The sequence below is a fragment of the Mauremys mutica genome, chromosome 5, assembly GCF_020497125.1.
Source record: "Mauremys mutica isolate MM-2020 ecotype Southern chromosome 5, ASM2049712v1, whole genome shotgun sequence".
Taxonomy (NCBI): domain Eukaryota; kingdom Metazoa; phylum Chordata; order Testudines; family Geoemydidae; genus Mauremys; species Mauremys mutica.
In genome coordinates, this window is record NC_059076.1 from 21,687,365 (window position 1) to 21,706,792 (window position 19,428).

The window sequence follows — 19,428 nt, forward strand, 5'->3', positions numbered from 1 at the left end:
CTAACTTCAGGGGAATGCAAGAAAAGGTTTGCCTTTATGTGCTGAATGCCCACCTCTCTCTACTGGTTGCCGTAGCAACTTGTAATGATTTCAGATCTTTCAATGCTCTGCTAAGCCCTTCCTTGACATGTGAACACCCTGATGTAAACTTGGAATAGAATTGTCTTAATCCTTATGTATCAGGACCTCCGCAGTGCGCTCAGCACTGAGAAAACACGTCCACGTCTCCCCAGAGTGATGGATAGCTCTCTCCATGGCTCCAGTTCAAATCTTCAAAGCTTCATGTCATACAAACACATTTTAATAAATTAACCTTTATGGAAAAGATCACCTCAGCCTTTATTTTTCTTATTTGGCCCAGTGCAAAATTAAACTATTTAACATCTAATTGGAATAAACTGAATTGCAGGTAGCTTTAAAAACAAATGACAAAATACACTTGAAAAAGAGGATCAGACACTTTAATCTGGTGGATATGGAGGAATGGGAGGGGAAGTGGAAAGAATGTTATAAGGTCTGTTGATACACAACCTACCATCAGCTTTTCCCACACACTTCTGTATTAAAAACCACTGTCTGGTGTACAACATGCACTTAAAATTGACAACACGAGGTGTAATCCATTAAATATACTGTCTGTAGACAGGAATCATTAGGGATGATAAAAGATTAAAATAAAAAAGCACCAGGGCTCAAAGGCCATTCTAAGATGATGTATATCTGTAGGGATAGTGTCATGCCATTGATCAGAGATCTACTGCAACATGCTATAAGGTCTGGTATTTGGTCCCCTTCTTGCACACGTTTTGCAGAATGTACTACTTTGGAAAAGTGACATCGCAAGCTCTGCATGGGCGAGGGAGAGGGGTAACATCAGACCCCCAGCTTATTGGCTTGGGTGAGGACGACTTTCAGCACTGGCATGAAGGCAGACGTCTCGCTGAAGTTGCTGGTGCTGACTATGTGGGTGTGGATGTTCAGTCCCTCTGTGTAGTTGCGCGTTTCGATGCTCTTCGCAATGCTGTGCAAGCCGTTGATGATTGCTGGGGAGAGCTGAAATGAAGCCGAGGACACAGAAGGAAGTTCAGCAGAAGGAAATACATCCAGTATGCCAAAGCCAGAAGACTGAATAGCCCGGGTCAAGCATCAAACCACAGTGCTGCTGTGGCACCTGGGTCATCCCTTGGAAAGAGCTAAAGCATTTTGGACCTAAAATGAAGCCTAATGAACTCATTGGCAGTCTTCTCATTGACCTCAACTGACTTTGGTCAGGCCCTATTACACCAGTGTTTACAGGCTGTTCAGAGGGGAAGAATATTAACTGAATCATCAAAATACAAGAAGAAGAAAAAAATGCCTGCAGAGCTCTTCTGGGATGAGGCAGGGGCTCAAGGCAAGCTTGTATTCTGGGACATACAGCCAATTCCACACATGGCTTTACACCACTATTACACCAGCATCTCCCTGAGTCCAGAGCACCTGTGTTAGTGATGACTATGAACAAGACACATTAATGGTTTTATTGTTATTTATTTACTGACTTTAAGGTCTATCTCCTCTTCTGGAAGCATCCCACGAGCAAGTGTCAACAACAAAAAGATTTATCACTAAGGAAAGAGGGTCTTGTGGTTATGCCACTGGGGATGGTACCAGGGGCGGCTCTAGCTTTTTTGCCACCCCAAGCACGGCAGGCAGGCTGCCTTTGGTGGTGCAACTGCGGGAGGTCCCCGGTCCCGCGGATTCGGCGGCTTCCCTGCTGGAAGTCCCCGGTCCCGTGGATTCGGCGGCTTCCCTGCTGGAAGTCCCCGGTCCCGCGGATTCGGCGGCTTCCCTGCTGGAAGTCCCCGGTCCCGCGGATTCGGCGTACCCACCACCGAATTGCCGCCGAATCCGCGGGACCGGGAACCTCCCGCAGGCAAGCTGCTGAAGGCTGCCTGACTGCCACCCTCGCAGGGACTGCTTGGAACGCTGGTGCCGCCGCTGGCTGGTTCTCAGCAGAGCTGAGTTCAGTAGTTGGCTATGCCACAAAACTTCCTGTGTGACCTTCGACCACTCACTTAGTTCCCCATCTGTAAAATGGGGATGATACTTCCTCTGTCTGATTTGTCTATTTAGATGGTAAGCTCTTTGGACCAGGGACTCCTATTGTTTGCTTTTAGCACAATGGGACCCTGATGTCAGTCAGGGGCTCGAGGCACTACCACAATACAATGCCATAATTCCACCACATGCATGAGAAGTCTGCACACGCTCACAGTGCCAATCATTCTAGGTAATGATTAATATATGAGCATTAAACCTGGATCAACGCCATCTTTTCAAGAAAGTCTCAGAAATGCCTACAGCATAGGAACAGACCTGTGCAATAATATTCTACTGAAATGTCATGCGACTAACCAATGATATAATATATATAAATGCAACATCATATGGAAAAAATATTTGAAGACAAAGTAATAAAAGAACAAAACTACTTACTGTCTGTTCCCTAAGTTTGTCATACAGAAACTCCAGGCGTTTGTTGGCATCATCTAATTTCCTCTTCGTTTGCTGCAGCGGAAAAAGGAAGTGGAGTGGTACTAAGAACACAGTTCTGATTTGATAGTGAGACTATGATTTAGTCACAAAGGGAACCATATAACAAATGAACAGCAGCAACTGAGATTCCCTGATTAGCACTGTTTTCATTAGGACTTTAAGCTATTTGCCGAGTACCTTTTCCCACTGATTTTACTACGAAAGATGAAGACTAGATGATAGTAGAGAGTAGCCAACCCCCACACCTAAGGTTCTGCCTACCTACTGCACTGCAGTAGTACAGCACACATGTAGTTTGTGAAACATCCTGCGATGTTTTTGGGATTTAAAAAGGTGTGACATAAATATATAGTATACATTTTGTTTTGCAGCTAACTGGAAAAACATGAGTTCTGTTGAATAAAAATAACGCTAAGATCAAAATAGCCGGCTGCTGAAGGAATAATTTTGTCCTGAGAGTTCAAGGACTGACAGTAATAAAAGACAAAAACAAGACATGAAATTCACTAGTTTAAAACCTATTCTGATTCTGTTTTAATGGCAAGGCTATTAAGAGTAAAAACAGGAACATGTAAATAAATTCTTACTGCAAGCAGGAAAAAACAAACAAACCCAGGCTACAAAACATCTTTTGTGCCCATTGAGGGTTCTGATTCTGCAGAGACAGAATTTTCTGGGTGCAGTGTGATCTTTTCTGCCACAAAAATGATGATATTTCTCTTAGAATAGCAAGTTTTCACCTGTGATAGTTTCATGATTCCTGCCCAGGGTGTGGGGTGGAATTTCACCATGTTCCACCAAAAGTGCCATTCATTAGTGAGATGGTGAATTTTCATCCCATGTCATGTTTGTGAACCGCTGTGAACATTAACTTTTGCACATGACTAATCAAAGTAAAAACAGAGTCCTCCAGCTGTAAATGGGACAGTGAAACATAGATTCATAGATTCTAGGATTGGAAGGGACCTCCAGAGGTCATCAAGTCCAGTCCCCTGCCCTCATGGCAGGACCAACTACTGTCTAGACCATCCCGGATAGACATTTATCTAACCTACTCTTAAATATCTCCAGAGATGGAGATTCCACAACCTCCCTAGGCAATATATTCCAGTGTTTAACCACCCTGACAGTTAGGAACTTTTTCCTAATGTCCAACCTAAACCTCCCTTGCTGCAGTTTAAGCCCATTGCTTCTTGTTCTATCCTTAGAGGCTAAGATAAACAAGTTTTCTCCCTCCTCCTTATGACACCCTTTTAGATACCTGAAAACTGCTATCATGTCCCCTCTCAGTCTTCTCTTTTCCAAACTAAACAAACCCAATTCTTTCAGCCTTCCTTCATAGGTCATGTTCTCAAGACCTTTTATCATTCTTGCTGCTCTTCTCTGGATCTTCTCCAATTTCTTCACATCTTTCTTGAAATGCGGTGCCCAGAACTGGACACAATTCTCCAGCTGAGGACTGACCAGTGCAGAGTAGAGCGGAAGAATGACTTCTCGTGTCTTGCTCACAACACACCTGTTAATGCATCCCAGAATCACGTTTGCTTTTTTTGCAACAGCATCACACTGTTGACTCATATTTAGCTTGTGGTCCACTATAACCCCTAGATCCCTTTCTCCGTACTCCTTCCTAGACAGTCTCTTCCCATTCTGTATGTGTGTAACTGATTGTTCCTTCCTAAGTGGAGCACTTTGCATTTGTCTTTATTAAACTTCATCCTGTTTACCTCAGACCATTTCTCCAGATCATTTTGAATTATGACCCTATTTTCCAAAGCAGTTGCAATCCCTCCCTGTTTGGTATCATCTGCAAACTTAATAAGCGTACTTTCTATGCCAATATCTAAGTCATTGATGAAGATATTGAACAGAGCCGGTCCCAAAACAGACCCCTGCGGAACCCCACTTGTTATACCTTTTCCAGCAGGATTGGGAACCATTAATAACTACTCTCTGAGTACTGTTATCCAGCCAGTTATGCACCCACCTTATAGTAGCCCCATCTAAGTTGTATTTGCCTAGTTTGTTTATGAGAATATCATGCGAGACCATATCAAATTCCTTACTAAAGTCTAGGTATACCACATCCACAGCTTCTCCCTTATCCACAAGACTCGTTATCATATCAAAGAAAGCTATCAGATTGGTTTGACATGATTTGTTCTTTACAAATCCATGCTGGCTATTCCCTATCACTGTACCAGCTTCCAAGTGTTTACAGATGATTTCCGTAATTACTTGCTCCATTATCTTCCCTGGCACAGAAGTTAAACTAACTGGTCTGTAGTTTCCTGGGTTGTTTTTATTTCCCTTTTTATAGATGGGCACTATATTTGCCCTTTTCCAATCTTCTGGAATCTCTCCTGTCTCCCATGATTTTCCAAAGATAATAGCTAGAGGCTCAGATACCTCCTCTATTAGCTCCTTGAGTATTCTAAGATGCATTTCATCAGGCCCTGGTGACTTGCAGGCATCTAAATTTTCTAAGTGATTTTTAATTTGTTCTTTTTTTTATTTTATCTTCTAAACCTACCATTAGCATTCACTATGTTAGTCATTCCTTCAGACTTCTCAGTGAAGACCGAAACAAAGAAGTCATTAAGCATCTCTGCTATTTCCAAGTTTCCTGTTACTGTTTCATGAATGAGGAGAGGCCAGCAACATTGGAGACACCCTAGTTTGATGAAGATCTTGGGATTCCTTCTCCCAACGCAGTCTTAGGACCTTCTAGAATCAATAACTTCATTTACCAGAGAGCATTTCACTGACTTATTGTACTCAGTAAATCACTAACAGAGAGAGAGAGAGAGAGAGAATGAATGAATGAAAAGTTATATGGCTGTATTTCAGTAGAGATTTGAAGCGTGATGGATGGTTGATATGGGAGAAATAAAGGAAGGTTATTACAGATGGCAAAAGCTTCAAGGAGAATGTCATTCCACAATCACATTCTAGAGTTAGCTTGGCATAACCCTGCGTGGTATCCAGGGATTTAAAGAAGAAAATGATTTCCCAAAATGACAGGGTGAGAAAAGAGCATCTTCGTGTGACCTCCCACATATAAGATTTTGTACCATTTGTCTCAAATCACTTGACAGCCTGGGTACTATCCTCTTTTTACAGATGGAGGAATTGACGCATAGAAGGATTAAGTGATAACAACAACATCTGTGTTCAGCAAATGGCACAAAGTGACAACACAAATCAGCAGCAGAGCTGCAAGTAGTTCTACTGACTCCCAGTTCCCTGTTTTAACCACTAGACAACACTTTCTTTCATACCGAGTCCTGTATTTGTACACAGCCTGGCAGAGACTGCCCATGTGCTAATGATAAATATTCCTCAAATATACGGAAGGAATCATGAAAGCTTTTCCAACTACTGTATCCAAGGAATGTTTGCTCTGCCCAAGAAAATCTGAGAGATTTTTTTTAAAAAGAATTAAATGATTGGGCTGATGCCCCAGAAAAAGTGACCTTTTCATACGGAGAAAACAAGAAAAAGTAAAGCGGTGTTAGAACATGAACTGAATTTTCTTCAGGCCAGTCTTACGTTTGCGGCCCAGAAGAGAGAAGGTATAATTATGGGAGCAAAGGGCCAGACTTCTTTATTGTATTTGACTTTTGCTTCCATCCCACTACAGAGAAAAGCACTGGCCAATCAACTGCTACTGACTAGTCACAGACAGTATTCTGGAGACTATCAAAAGGAAAAGGAAGGGATTCTTTCCCACCTCCCATGAAGACAACGTGTACAAGAAATTGTTGGGATGAGAAACAAGGGGAGGAGGAAACAGCCTATAATACAAGTAGGTATCAAACCAAAACTACATCTCTAGTTTAAATGTTAGATAGCAGTGCAGTAAATATGACACAACGCCAATTTGTGAACAGTCCACTGAATGCTTACTACATTGACAAAGCCATTATTGTATTCCAGCACCAAGATGTCAGCTGACATTAATAATGGAAACCTGTGTCTCTGTCACTGGTTAAACATATTCAGCATACAGGAGCCCAATAGCCAGTCAATCTCCCTTTCATAACCTACTTACTGTTGGCACAAGCTGAGGAGTAAAAATTATTCTTTACAGCTGCAGTGTTATTGACTCAATGCAAATCTCTCTCTCTCGGAGTCCCTCCGATATTTCCATTGTTTACTTAGAAATGTTTGTTTTCTCTGGACTTGGAGTGACAACTCAGGAAATGCACTGAAGTAGTTAAAAAGATAATGGACTTGCACTTACAGGAAATGAGCCAGGCACAGCTGTTGTACTTTACCAGTGATAACCCACAATAAAATGCTTCTGCAATAGTAGTAAGCCTCTAGTCTAGTCTCTGTACGTTGCCACTAAAGGGCAGCATGATTAAATGCTTGAGCAGATCTGAAATCCCATCCTTTAGAACAGGGGTTCTCAAACTATTTTTGCTGGGCCTCCCTTTGAAAATATTTCAGGCTGTGATGACCACCCCCATACCATGCCACCCTTACTTCTGTGCTGCTGCTGGCAGTGGCACTGCCATCAGAGCTGGGCATCCAGACAGCAGCTGCCGTTTTCCAGCCGGCCAGTTCCGATGGTAGTGCAGAGGTAAAGGTGGCAATATCTCGACCTCCCCACCCCCCTTCAATAGGCTTGCAGCCCCCTTTTGGGTCAGGATCCCCAGTTTGAGAAACGCTGCTTTAGATGGCAGTGGTCACATGGTGTGGGAGGACATAGGCACCACTACAGAGACAAGAGACACTGAATAAACCCAATTATTAAAAACTGGTTACCTAACCACTTAATACTTTTCCCCCTCTCCCCGTCTTGTGAAGCCTGTTTGCTATCATGAAGCACATGTCACCTTGTGACACAGAGACCATTGGTGCCAATAGGTAAAGGGTTCTCTACACTGGGTCAGGAACTCCTAACAGGCCTGACAAACTCACTACACCCAACACGTTGCTGCTATATAGAATACCACATGCGATCTTAAACGAAAGCCAGGATCATGCTGGCCAAAAATATCATTGTGAAATGTGTGTACTCATTATATTTAACAAGTTATGTCAATATACTGAAAATGTGTCCTTACAAGTTTGTGTCCAGATGTTACTCCCCAGCAAAGGTGAAAAACTGGTTTAGCCAGACAAAGGGATGTATATTTGCATGACTGCTTAGGTTCATCTATAGATTAAGCATGGTAAGCCAAACACAATGGGTGCTACGCCTGCCTTTCAAGTCAATATATGGATGTGAAATAAACAGACGTATGGGAAGACACCTTGGAGCCAGCTCCCCAGGAAGGGAATCACAGGGGTCTCCCCATCTTTGGGGACAAAAATCATGAGTTTTTGGAAATACAAGGAACAACAAAAAGACTTTCTGTCATCTATTGACTGAGGAAACCGCTTAAAGGACAGGGGTATTCATGAAAACCAGTATCCTAGCTATGACTAAAACAGCTCTGTTAAAGCCTGAATCCTTAGGAGAGAACATTCTTTCAAACAGGAAAAGGTGACCATCCATAAGTGTAGACCTGGGATGGCATTTTATGTTTTGTTTTATTTGAAATCTACTCTAATTATCCTTGCTCACTAGCTCTTAAAATCTTAACCTTCGTTTCTAAGTTTGTATTTGTTTTCGCTATAAAGAGATTGCAGTGCTGCCTTGCTATAAAGGATCTGATCCCGAGTTGTTCTAGTCAAGCTGTCCCCTTCAGGGACAGCTTAGCTGGTAATGCCCGTGAGTGCCCAGTGACAAGGGCTGGATATTCCAGAGGAGGACGCTGGCAGATGGAACTCGGGGGCTGGAGTGTGTCTGTCACTAGCCCGCAGAGAGAGGGTGGGGTTGTGGACTTCTGGAAGTCAGGGCTTGTCTGGGGCCACAGGCTGTTGCTTTCAGGGAGCTGAGCTACAGCAGGCATCAGGCAAAGCTGCTTCATGCTGTGAGCAGGTGGTGATGAGGCACCTCATACCCTGAATCCCGCTGGGGAGTGTCACACACCTATCAAAAATGGAGGCTTACAATGATCCTTCTGCCCTATCTCTCAGCTCGGATGCACAATAGCCTCAGCTAATACCCAACTTGGCATATGAGATTTCTTGCTCCAGTTAAAGGAATGGGCTAAACAGACAAACAATGACATGCCAAAACAGCTTAGCGTTGCTCCAACCTTAAGGGGGTGGGTTTGGTGTGAAGAGAGGCAGAGGAATCCCTTTTCCCCTAAACAGAAATAGAGCAGAGACCCCATTGCTCTCCACCCCCCAACCCAGACCAGAGCTCCAGTTCTTCTAGCCAGAAGAGAGCCCAACGATGCCACTAATACAATGGAAGGAGTTTGCCCTTGTGGACAGAAGGAATTCCTCCTTCCTTTCTCCCAGTAGCAGTGCTCTACCTAGGCCTACTTATCCAGAGACAAAGTGACACAGACCTGGAGCCATGTCTCCCGTGTGGTGGGGCAGATCATTAGCAGTAGGCCACAGCACTAGTAAAGATTTGAGGTGGAATCCTGCTCCCATTGAAGTCAATGGGAGTTTTGCCATTAACATCTATGCGGCCAGGATTTCACCACCCTTGATTCTTTGTTTCCCATTTGGACCGCCTGTGGTGCTTTGCTGTGCTGCTGCTGAACGGCTGCCATGTTCCGTCCCCAATGTGGCTGCCTCTCAGTGGTGAGTGGGTTTCTATCTACAATCTGTGTCTGATTTATGTTTGTAAAGTGCCTAGGGATCCTTTGGGCCAGAAAGAGTTAAAACGAATGAGAGAGTTATCACTAGTTAATGCAGTCACCACCGTGTATGTCTAATTAAAATACTTCTGCATTATACAGTGCCACTCCACTAATGGATCACCCAATGCAAAGACCTACTGGATCTGTGGCAGATGACAGGCATCTCTGGATGAGAGCTTCAAATGTTGTCTTCAGAATAAGGTGCTCATCAGGAATAGGCTTCTTTGTAATCTTCTCCGCTGGCAACGACTGCACATGCTAAAGAAGAGAAGATGGGGTATTAAAGTCACTTTGGAAACTCCTCAGGAATTGTAGGTGCTGTGATAGACCCAGGCCAGTTGGGTACAGCAGAATAGCAGAAGGCAGATATACTGGCCACTGGATTAACAGTTTTCTGTTCCCTGACTGACCAGAGCAGGGGCTGCTCCAGGCTAATGAGAACACCTGACTCTAATTAACCTGCAACGAGTCAGGTGAGGCCATTCAGTTAATGTGACCACCTGACTCTAATTAAGGCCCTGCTGATACTATAAAAAGGGCTCACTTCAGTCAGGCAGGGGAGCCAGAGGAGAGGAAGTGAGGCTGAAGGGCTGGTTACTGAAGACACCCTAAAACCATCGTTAAAGGAGCCCTAAGGTAAGGGTGAAGAAGGGAGAAGCAGGAGAGGTGTGGGGAAGTGGCCCAGGGAAATGTAGCAACTCTGGCAATGAAAGGTTGGCTGCCAACAGCTGCTACCATTAGGGTCCCTGGGCTGGAACCCGGAGTAGAGGGCGGGCCCGGGTTCCCCCCAACCCACCACTACAGGAACATCTCCTGGAAGGGGAAGTCAGGTCCTTGTCAGGACAGGAGGCTGAACAGAGACTGTGGGAGTTCTCTTACCAACCTCCTTGCAGCCTATGATGAAAAGGGCTCAGTAGACTGTAACCCTGGCCCTAGAGAGAGAGAGAAGAGCTACGTGGAGGGTCACAGTGAGCCACTGAGGCTAGCATAAACCGCCTAGAAGCGCAGGACCCACGGGAGCAAGGTCAGAGCTCTGCCACAGTACTCTATCATTGTTTCTTAAACTCGTCCCAAGTTACTAACAATCTGAGCACGCTCACTCGCTCCTCCCCTCCATGCCTGCGGAGCTGAGATCACTGAAGAGGCAACATTAGCAGTGTCTCAGCTGGAGAGTGCATTCGATGTCTCTTCTTCAGCAGCATCTGTGCAAAGCAGGGTAGTCGCAGGGAGAAGCTACTCGATTAGCCTGACTGCCTGGTTTGGGGTAGTAGCAAGTGCAAAGCAGCAGCAACTAGGTGGTTATGGTTATAAAGTGACAACCCTGAATGAACATGGTGGATACAAACCCCACTGATGCTCTTTCAGCTGTGTAAGATCCTGCTACTCATAGTGAGATGGACACCTCCTGGCATTAGTCTTGTTCTGGTTTGGGGAAAGGGGACGAATGCTCTGAGGTTGGGGTTGGTCGATATAAACAAAGGATGGGTGGGAGAAGGACACAGGAGATGCCTGTAATAACTGATATATAATCTATGTCCAACTGTTTGCCATTGCATTGTTTGTTATGATTACCAGGGGTTAATTCCAGCAGGAGTTCCTGGGATCTCTGCAGGAAAGGGGACGATGGCTTCAGGTTGCCCCATTCACAGATACCTAACGGGACAGGCATCGCTACCTATGACCAGGCTGAGATCAACCATCAGGAGGGGACCCAGTATGGGAGGTACTAATCTGTAAGCCCATGGAGGGTCTGTCAGGCAGGAAGCTGGAAACACAGAACCTTGAGACTGACAAACAGAGAGAGTCTAAAGTGGGGGTGAGGAGGGACGGGGGACACAGGGACCATGGAAAGCAAACTGAACTCCAGCCCCCAGAAGTGGGGGTGCCCGGGAGAATCTAGGTCAGACAGATATGCCCCTTAGATTGTTGTTAACCCTCCCATTTCCTTGCTATGCTTGGCCATACTGTTAAAGTCACACAGTACTTTGGTTTGTCAAAGCTGAACTGGGTCTCTACATTCACACTGGTCACAGCTGTGAAAGAAAGGCTGCTGGCCGCCAAATTTAGTCAGGCTGCTCAGCCATCACGGTTGGTGCACAGGAGGCTGCAGCCCACCCTCTTGGCTGAGAGTGGGAGAATCATGAGATTCCACCCTGGAGACGTAAAGCCTTGAGGCCTGAAGTCTGAAGGGGGTGCATTCAGAGAGATCACTGAAGGGGGCAGAGATGCAGATAGCTTTGAACCATGAGACGGTTTACTCGATTTTGCCTTCTCTCTCAGCCTCTCTCTGGATTTGTCTACATGAGAAAGTTGTACTGGTTCAACTTGAACTGGTTTTTATACCCATTTAAACTGTGCAAACCCTCATGTGGACATTCTTACTTCAGCTTAAGAGTGGCTTATTTCAGTTTAACGGAAACCAATTCCCACTCGACTTTTGCTAAACCAAAATAAGAGTGTGCACACAGACTTTTGAATCAGTTTAGTTAAACCGGTGCCACTTTCTCGTGTAGTTGAGGCCTAAGATGAACAGAGAACGTTCTCATTTTGTGTCTGTTCTGTGCCTAGCACAATGAGTCCCCAACCCTGGATGGAGTGGTTAGGTACTACCGGAATACAAAACAACATCTTCTAAATTACCGTTACCTGTATGGTATTGCCAATTGGAGCTCCTGGTGCCCCCTCTGTACTAGTTTTTGAGATAGCCGGAGGCATGACTGACTGCCCCAGAGGCTGCTGAATAGGCTGGAAAGGGTTTTGTAAAATGGGCTGCCCTGATGGAAGATGCGAGGGCTGAAACGTAGCCTGGGCTGCAGGTGGCAGTGAAGTTGGCGGCTGCTGCATCTGGGATTGTGGATCCAGGAGAGGATTCATTATTGGGGATGTGATGGGAACAGGAGGCATGAAGTTATCAGGTATCTAAAGAAAATCAAACAAAAAGTTTACCATGCCTTCTCTGCTCATTATTTCCACAAAAAGGGCTGTATTGTACTAACCCTGTCTTTCAAACACGATGTACCTGTAATACAGAAATGTAGAAAACAATCCCTCTCTGCCAGCTCCTTGTACATTTTTACTTATGACATATAAATTGGCACTGTTGTACAAGTGATAGATAACAAGTACATAAAAGGTCTCTGTTCCAAAGATCTTACAATCTAAAACCCCGATCCAGCAAATACTTACACACATGCTTAACTTCAAGCCAAAAGGCTAGTCACTAACTTAAAAAGCATGTGATTAAGCATTTACAGGATTGGGATCTACAGGCAGTAGCGGGTACAACGTAGTAGAATACACTACAGAACTCACAGAGTGGCATACAGTCATTAGAACATGGCATTTTTCTTTCAAGAAAACAAAAGTGTAAGTGAGAATGAATCTCAGTTAATAGAAAATGAACTCCCAAATATCCAGATTACTTAATGATAGCATTACTCAGATGGGAAATAGTCTATGAATACTTCATTTCTTATTGTTTTTTAATCTGTATTGATATTTTAAGATCTTCTTTGCAAGAACAGTTTTTTATTCTCATCTGTAAAGTGCCTAGCCCACAGCTGACACTATACAAACAATACATCTTTCAAATGAGAATCAAGCCTCTGGCAGACAGATTTCTATTAAGTCCAATTATTAGTGCATTTCAGAACTAGTGCCTAAATGTTTGTATGTACATACTCACAAAAGGCCACAAACGTGAGAGTGTGTGTTTGGGAAAGGAAAGAATCAATGACTAAATGGGATGCTGGCTTCTGTTACAACTACAATAATGTGAAAAACAAACCCCAGTTAGACTTTCCACACTTTTTAAGGGTATTAAAGGAAACAACAAGGAAGTCCAAGATGCTAAGTGTAGTTCTGGTTGAATGAAGCTGTAATTATGGCTGGTTGCTTGTCATGGCATGTTTTGGTCACAGCAAAAAAAGCAAAACTCACAGTTTTAGCTATAAAAAAGAAAAATCATGGCCCTCAATGTTTTCATTAATAAATATTAAGTCATTAGTCAAGGGAAATTATTTTTAAAAACGCCTTGTTGGTGGGGGGGGGGAGAAATGCAAAATATCCTTTATTTTACAATAAAAAAATGCTTTAAAACCATTTAATAGTTTAAAAACCATTATGAAACCCATACTCTATTATAGTGAAAATACACAGTAAATAAATCAGTGCGTAAATATTCATGATGGAAGCTTGGCTGGCAGGGTGACAAAGATCATGACGTTTTATTGAAATAACTCCCCAAACCCAAAGATCAGGTTGTGTTACAGAAGCCATGGCTCTATCCAAAACATTCCACGACAACTAATCCAATTAAAAAGTATTTTCTAACCAATTTTTTATTAATTTATCATCAAGGCGTTATCCATACTGGTATGCTTCCTCCTCTTTGACAGTATTAACCCTCTCTAAAAGGTACCCCAGACTGCCAGCTTTGGAGACCAAAGCCCTGAATTTGTCATGTACAGGAACAGTGTAAGCTTCCCCAACTCCATCCTGCCAGTGATGTTTGGTAATCCTGACCTGGACAGACAAACTCCAGGGATTACTAGTTACTGTAGTTTTGTCTCTGTGCACATTCACAACCTTATTCTGTGTGCTCAGACTGCCATGAAGAAATGGACAGATCACCACTCTCTCATTTCACATGGGCCAGTATGACAGCTGGCAGATGCAAGAATTTATCACTGCAAAATGTTCCACCATGAACCCAGACACTAGAATTGAAAGGCTCATTCTACTCTAATAAAAGTGTCATGTGCTCCTCCCTCCCGCTATCTACGCTGGCCATGCTGCATTTTCCCACCCAGACTCTTTGATAAAGGTAAAGTTTCACATCATGGTCTCTCATCGTGACACCTCTCATACCATTAGTAAATACCAGGGGCCGGATCCTCAACTTGTGGACATTGTTGTAGCTGAGAGAAGTCAATGGAGCTATGACAACATACACCGATTCAGGGTCTGGCCCTAGGCAAACACATTCACGATTCACCTGCTTTTCTGCAAATAACAATGGTCCATAGTATTTTTGCCCCAAAATGTGACCATACTGATTAACAACAACAATTTCCCCAAGAACTCAGTCTCCTTTGAATGCATATTTCAGGGTGTTTACGAATGTATTTCAGGAGATAATATATGCTGAAAATTTACATTTCTTCCTTCCCTTTAAATGCAACTTTTATTCGTGATGCTATTAAATTGCTGTTTGACGATAACACTTCGTTTTTCTTCTTCCAGCAATGGTTTTCATACCATTTAGTTAAGAGACTGCTTTTTAAAATGCATCATACAGTACCTTCTTCTTCTTTGTCATTCTGCTCAATGCAGGAGGATCGTTCCAACCATTTTGAGGTCCTATACCAAAAAAAGGCAACGTTAATCATGTGTTAGAATCCTAGAAGATGGGGAATAGACCTATTTGCCCCACTACACCTCCAAATTACTGCTCTACTAACATCTAAAACTCTTAAGCAAGGCTGGCTCTGCCAAAGTTGTAAAACTGGTGGTTACGTGACCTGCTAACCAAAGTCTGGGTTCTCAAATCTGCTACTGCACCACTAATTGTGCTAAGCAGCAAGCCCTGCAGTTCATCACACCGAAAGCCATTATGCTCTATCTGCCTTAGAGAGGTTACTTTCTTTATAGCTAAGCTGGAGTTTGACCTACTCATCTTGAGCTTCCCCTCCTGTACATCATATAAATCCCCTGAATGCACTAAATTAAACTCCTAGTAGTCAACATAAAAAGCAAACTACCAACCTCCGATCTCCCAAGAGAGCAATGTTGCACTGCCAAACCCTCTGAATTTTGGCAATGTTGCTAGCAGAAACACAGTTAGGACCGCACAGCTAAAATATGTTAACATAGTCTCTCAGTTATCAGTTTTGCTATATCTGTTTGTAACAAAACAAATCAGACCATTTGCTGGGCAATTTCGTTTGCACAACCACGTTAACGTTATGATAAAAGTTAATCAATAGTTGGTACCTCAAAGAAGTTTCGAAAAAAGCAGTTAATGGGCACCGAATTCTGCTTAAGACATTTTCTGAATGTTGCTGCTCTGTGTTTTTTGTGAAGGATGTTTACATAGCAACAAGATGTGTTCTCCAACAACAACAAAAGGAAAACAGAGAGGATACTCCAAGTGAAGAATAAACATCAGAAGGGCTCCTAAAATCCTAGGTCGCATTCACCTGTGCACTCTAGAGAGCGAAGGCGGTCATAAACCAGGTTTACCCAGCCAGTTAAATCAGGTTTATGGCTGTGTTGGGTCACAAAAGCAGAGTACGGCTGTCTGAGCAGACTGGTGATTCTGACCCCTTGCATTCAGGCCAATGTCAGTAGTAATGAGGACAGAGAAATACAGAATATAGGCTAACTGTTTCTAAATCAATTTTTCAGTGGTTTTCATGAGAAATCAGGTCATTAAAAGAAAGCGTTTTTTGTGTACTTGCAAAATTTGCAGTACAAAGCTTAGATTAGTGAATTAAAAATTGTTCCAGTATTTCGTTATGCACGTTTAATAGGGACCACTGTATTAAAACTCAACATTAATGCTGCTTAAACTGGGGTAATGAGGATTTATTGTACAAAGCCACAAAAAGCCAAAAGAAAAAAATTCAATGGACTTTTTCACCACAGTGTTTTTCTTTTAGTAAACTATGAATTCATGTTCACACAGTGCTTTGTGTTACTTCAGTACAGACTTAACTGGACTCTGAATTTAACAAGCACTTGAGAGTTTTGTTAAACACGTTCCATAGCCATCATGCCCATAAGACCTTAAAGAGGCCTATTAAACAATTAATTAAAAACCTTTTATCTGACTTCTTGTTAACCAAAACTCAAGTCACATCCCCTGACCAACAAGATCATCAGGTATTATTTCCTCTACCTATCTGACACATCAGTTGTCATAAGATTTCAGATATGGAGAGCCTGGCTTTTGTAGCACAGACTATGACATCAAATTTTTTTAGCATTACTAATACTGCTAATAATTGTATAGAATTCAGTTAAAATGCATCAACTCATTTCTGTGGTTAAAAATTCCAGTTCTGGTAGTATTTATGTTCATTGGGGTATTATAAAATTTGATTCAATTAAAAATGTATTGACAAAGAGCATTGAATTTAGTGTACTATGAGGGTCACATGCATTCCATGAATTTCGCCTTGTGGCTTAATGATTTCCATGTTATACTGTAGCTAGTTCACCTTGCAGGGTAGAGGCCTGGTCTTGAGAAGACTGATTTTCTGTAGATAAAATGCAAAAATAACTAAGGCGTTTTAAAAAAGGTAAACATCGCCTAACCTGTAATTATTTTTCTCATTAGCTATTTCATTTCAGCAAGTGTGCAAAGCTTGAATTTTTAATCACCTGACAAAAATATCTCATCTAATTAAATAGGCAGTTTAATGATAACATGAATTAGTGCTATATGCTGCCCCGTCAACCCTGCAGAATGACTTTCCTCTGCCCTCCCGAAACAGGAGTCTGACTCCTTTCCCATTTAGAATGTCATCATTTCAAGTGGCTCCTAATAACTGTTGCAGAATCCTGATTCGCTTTGTCATCAGGCCAACTGAACCAAGAGACTACTCATCAGAGACAAAATTCCCTCATCACAATGGCTTCCGCTCAGTAAAGCATTTAAGTATGTGCTCAAAGTGCTAGACTTCAGTAGGACTTAAGCACATGCTTAAGTGCTTTCGTGAATCAAGACCTATATGATTATTTTGTATTTATACTGCTTGTCAATATCATGTTTGTGATGATACCAGGTTTGCACAGAAATATAAAACAAGTTCCCTGCCCTAACTGAGCTGACAATCCAAATAACATGACACAGCAAGATACTTTGCATCATCCAGAAGGGAAAAGGGGAGCACTAGACAGCTATTCTATTTGTTAGGCACATCTGTCATTAACCCTGGTTTTTAGAGATTGCACAAACTTCTCACTGGACTGAGACGTGCACTGTCAGAACCCCAAAAAAGAAGGAATACTGTGCAACAAAAAAAAATTACTTCATGCTTAAGATGGATGCCACAGATAGGTTCCTTAAACATCTGCTGTTGTAGAAGTCCAGACGGTTTAAAATGAAATTTGAAAGCACTTAGTTTCTAATATGATCTTATTCATATTGCTTAGCCAACTAATTTTTATATTTTTCTGTATTAAAAAAAAAAACAAATGGAAAAAACTGCCCACAGAGTTCTAGCTTTTATACCTGCATCTTTGAAGGATGCTGGTTTACTGCATACATCCTTTAATCTTAAAGCATTAGATTTTTATTTTTGAATGAATAAAGTTTAAAAAGAAAAACCAGCCACATCAAAATTGTATTAAGATCCTGGATTACAACATATGAACGCACAGAAATTCAAAGTCAAGGATCAGACCTCCATTACTAGGCATAACCACCCTGTTTGCTTAAATTCATAAACTCTGATAGACATTAAACATCATAGATTGAATACAGACACTGGATTAATGGTTTATTACAACAATCTATAATCCACTAACAACCCTCCACCCTGCCTCCCTCCTCCTTTCCTCCCTATGACTGGAGGGGTGTTAACAGGCCACTTCACCTTGAATGGTCCCTTGAAATGTGTGTTAATTACTTATGCTAAACGATCTGTTCCACCTTGTATTTAGCTGTGACACTGATAAACGGCAGGTCTCCATACACATAAAATGCTACATCGGTGCAGCTGCGCTGCTAAAGTAAAGATGCTCTTTACTAGGCCAATAGGAGAGCTTTTCACACAGCGCTGTATACAGGGAGTGGGGAGGGGGGTTAGGTCGGTGTAACTACGTCGCTCAGTACTGAAGCAGAGCTCTGTGTAAACTTGTCTCTCTCACCAACAGAATTTGGCCCCGTAAAAGATATTACCCCATGCACCTCATCTCTCTGTTTGCACCTAGACATTTGGAGGTACAGCTCTGAGCTTAACGTTGGCTTTATGTTTTCATGTATTTAATATAATAGTCCCTTACTGAGTGGCCTTTTTCACTATGCGGCACAGCTTCTGTGAATAACGTTGGTGCTAAGGCACGGTAAGCAGTCTATTTATCAAGAGGACTCTGAGGGGATGGAGTTTGAAGAGAATATATATTGTACTTTCAGCACTAAAAACATTTTAAAAAGCAAGTTTCCCCTCTCTGGTTGGTACAGTTTTCTGAGAGAAATGATCTAACAACTTGAACAGAACAGTCTGTTGAAGGTTCCCTGAAACATCTTTTTTAGAAAGTTCCCTCAGCTGCAGCCAGATGGTTCCAACTCAGCTGCCCAACCCTGTGCAATAGAGCAATTCAGCCCTTAAGATGCAATGGGACTAAGCACGTGACTAAAGTTAAGTATGTGCTCAAATGCTCTGGTGAATAGGGATGGACTTACATACATACTTAAAGGCTTTGCGGCACTGTGGTCTCAGTGCTGAAATCTGCTAATAATCAATTAAAAGAATTTTCAGTACCCAAGTTTAAAAGATTTAAACTTTACACCAGATCTCCCCCCAGGACACATTCAGCCCATATTGCTAATGTTGACAGAACTTGATAAAAAGAAGTGTAGGTCACCTTTGAGCAAAAAGTGGAAACTGAAAGTGACGTACATTACAGTGCTTGTTACTATGGTTGGAAGCTTCTACAGTGAGAGCTGTACCCTACTTTGAAAGAGCCATATGGACTATATTGCTTACACTTTTAACACAAGAAATTTAACAGGTGACAGATCTCCCAGCTGCATTCTAGTGACCTATATCTAATAGTAAAATGGATTAGAGAGAAAACTGTTAAAGCGGTTTCCTGCTACCGGCATTTTTTGGAAGATACAGGAGCAATGTTGTCTCCATTACAGTGCACAGCTTTGCTTCTGCAAGGCTAGGAAACTTGGAAGCAACTCCCACTCCACCCGTTTTACTAATACCTCCTCCTGGTGGTGTACACCATCCTCACACAAAGATGGGGAAGGGTATCCAACTGCCTCATCATGAAGAGGAAAGGAGAAGGTATTCTGTCCGTTTGTAGAACAGATAGGATATTAACAGTCTCAGCAAGATGCACCCTTTGGGAAGATACATCCCTACAATGTTAAACAACGCTGCCCAGGCTGACAGGCCTCCAAAACGGAGCCCACTCTTCCCTGGACAGAGTGGACATT

At 42.6% G+C, this 19,428-nt stretch overlaps 1 protein-coding gene across 8 annotated transcripts in view; it reads right to left on the reverse strand.

Moving 5' to 3' along the window:
• Window positions 1-434: 434 nt before the first annotated feature.
• Window positions 435-19,428, reverse strand: part of SEC31A (SEC31 homolog A, COPII coat complex component) — a 67,551-nt gene continuing 48,557 nt past the window's right edge. For 4 of the 8 annotated variants that reach the window (XM_045017728.1, XM_045017726.1, XM_045017730.1 and 1 more), the window contains 6 exons: window positions 16,475-16,513; window positions 14,554-14,612; window positions 11,898-12,170; window positions 9,390-9,509; window positions 2,479-2,550; window positions 435-1,053 (listed from right to left, as the gene is read on the reverse strand). In XM_045017728.1, the coding sequence (XP_044873663.1) occupies window positions 874-1,053; window positions 2,479-2,550; window positions 9,390-9,509; window positions 11,898-12,170; window positions 14,554-14,612; window positions 16,475-16,513 (743 nt within the window). In that variant the 3' untranslated portion in view covers window positions 435-873. The remainder of the gene's footprint in view (window positions 1,054-2,478; window positions 2,551-9,389; window positions 9,510-11,897; window positions 12,171-14,553; window positions 14,613-16,474; window positions 16,514-19,428) is intronic. The other 4 variants (XM_045017732.1, XM_045017729.1, XM_045017733.1 and 1 more) reach the window with 1 other exon arrangement.